We start from the raw sequence: 1908 nt of genomic DNA on the forward strand, positions 1-1908 counted from the left end.
TATAAGTTAAGAAAAAAGTAGATTCTTCTCCTTTAGTATAGCCTAGAAATCTCTAGTGCTCTGCTAAGAGAAAATCATTGTAAAAACATATATATACAAATTAATTATCCTAAGTGTAAAGATTGTGATTGAGGCTGCTGTAATATATTCCCATGAGGAGGTAGTGAAAACTAAAAAATCTGGAATTCTGGGTTCATAGCTTCCATAAATTTGCTAACTGTGGACATACTATGTGGCCCAATATTAGTGCTGCCCCCTTTTTGCTGACTGGCTTCCCAGGTCTGGAAGCTGCTCATCACTGGATCTCCATCCCCTTCTTTGCTGTCTACATCTCTGTGCTTCTTGGCAATGGTACTCTCCTCTACCTCATCAAGGATGACCACAGCCTCCATGAACCCATGTATTATTTCCTTGCCATGCTGGCAGGCACAGATCTGATGGTGACATTGACCACGATGCCAACTGTGATGGGTGTCTTGTGGATGAATCACCGGCAGATGAGCCATGGAGCCTGCTTCCTACAGGCCTACTTCATTCACTCCCTTTCCATTGTGGAATCTGGTGTCTTGCTTGCCATGGCCTATGACCGATTCATCGCCATCCGCACCCCTCTGAGGTATAACTCCATTCTTACCAATTCCCGGGTGATGAAGGTAGGCCTGGGGGTACTAATGAGGGGCTTTTTATCCCTTGTGCCCCCAATCGTGCCACTCTATTGGTTCCCATATTGCCGTTCCCATGTTCTTTCCCATGCCTTTTGCCTCCACCAAGATGTCATGAAACTCGCTTGTGCTGATATTACATTTAATCGTGTATATCCAGTTATTCTGGTTGCTTTGACTTTCTTCTTAGATGCTCTGATTATTCTCTTCTCTTATATTTTAATCTTGAAGACAGTTATGGGCATCGCCTCTGGAGAAGAGCGAGCTAAGGCCCTTAACACCTGTGTCTCCCATATTAGCTGTGTTCTGGTCTTTTATATTACTGTGATTGGCCTGACCTTCATCCACAGGTTTGGGAAACATGCACCACGTGTGATCCACATTACCATGAGCTATGTCTACTTTCTCTTTCCTCCATTCATGAACCCCATTATATATAGCATCAAGACCAAGCAAATTCAGAGAAACATCATTTGCTTATTTTCTATGCATAGGAAAACTTGAGGTTTTATTTCGGAATCTTGGGAACTCCAGGACTCCTGGACCTTTTCATAATTAGAAGGGACCTGAATTTTATACCTAATCTTCTTTTATCAGTGTTAGATGAAATTTTAATTATTACATAAAGCTACAAACTTAGTTGAGCAGGAATGCAATGAATATATATATAGAGAGAGTAATAAAAGTATATACGTATACATATATACGTATACATATATATATCTATATATATCTATATATTTATATATCTGTATATCTACATCTATATCTATATATCTAATCTATATATCTATATCTCTACAGGTATAGATATGGCGAAAGAATATAAGGTAGTATAATTTGTAAGTAAAAATTTAGACAAATACTCTAATAAGCAGAGAATATAGGGTAACTCCAATGCTATACCAATAACAAGTACAAGTTGTATTTCAGGCAAGGTCAAATTAAATGTCCAGCCTGGATCAACCATAGCCTATACAAGGAAGGTCTTCATTTGGAGCTCCATTTTGTGGCCTGACACAAAAATAAACTGGACATATGGATTGAGGACCATAGAACTCTACTATACCTCATAATTACTATATTGCAGAGCATGATTTGCTTTTCCAGTGATAATGTGTCATTTATGAAGCTTTGCCCTAGACTCTCCCTGAGTTCATGAATTCACCATTAATTAATTTCATGAAATGATCTGTTTTCTTTTTATCTAGTGTTTTCTCTAAATACTGGATAAATGAAAACACTT

At 38.3% G+C, this 1908-nt stretch overlaps 1 protein-coding gene across 1 annotated transcript; it reads left to right on the forward strand.

The window, feature by feature from the left end:
* The first annotated feature begins 230 nt into the window (after positions 1-230).
* Positions 231-1166, forward strand: OR51B2 (olfactory receptor family 51 subfamily B member 2). Its single transcript, XM_078433962.2, has one exon. It carries the CDS (start codon positions 231-233, stop codon positions 1164-1166), a length of 936 nt encoding a protein of 311 aa, XP_078290088.2.
* The last annotated feature ends 742 nt before the right edge of the window (positions 1167-1908 follow it).

The sequence above is a fragment of the Panthera onca genome, chromosome D1 (genome assembly GCF_046562875.1).
Source record: "Panthera onca isolate mPanOnc1 chromosome D1, mPanOnc1 haplotype 2, whole genome shotgun sequence".
In the NCBI taxonomy this organism is placed as follows: Eukaryota; Metazoa; Chordata; class Mammalia; order Carnivora; family Felidae; genus Panthera; species Panthera onca.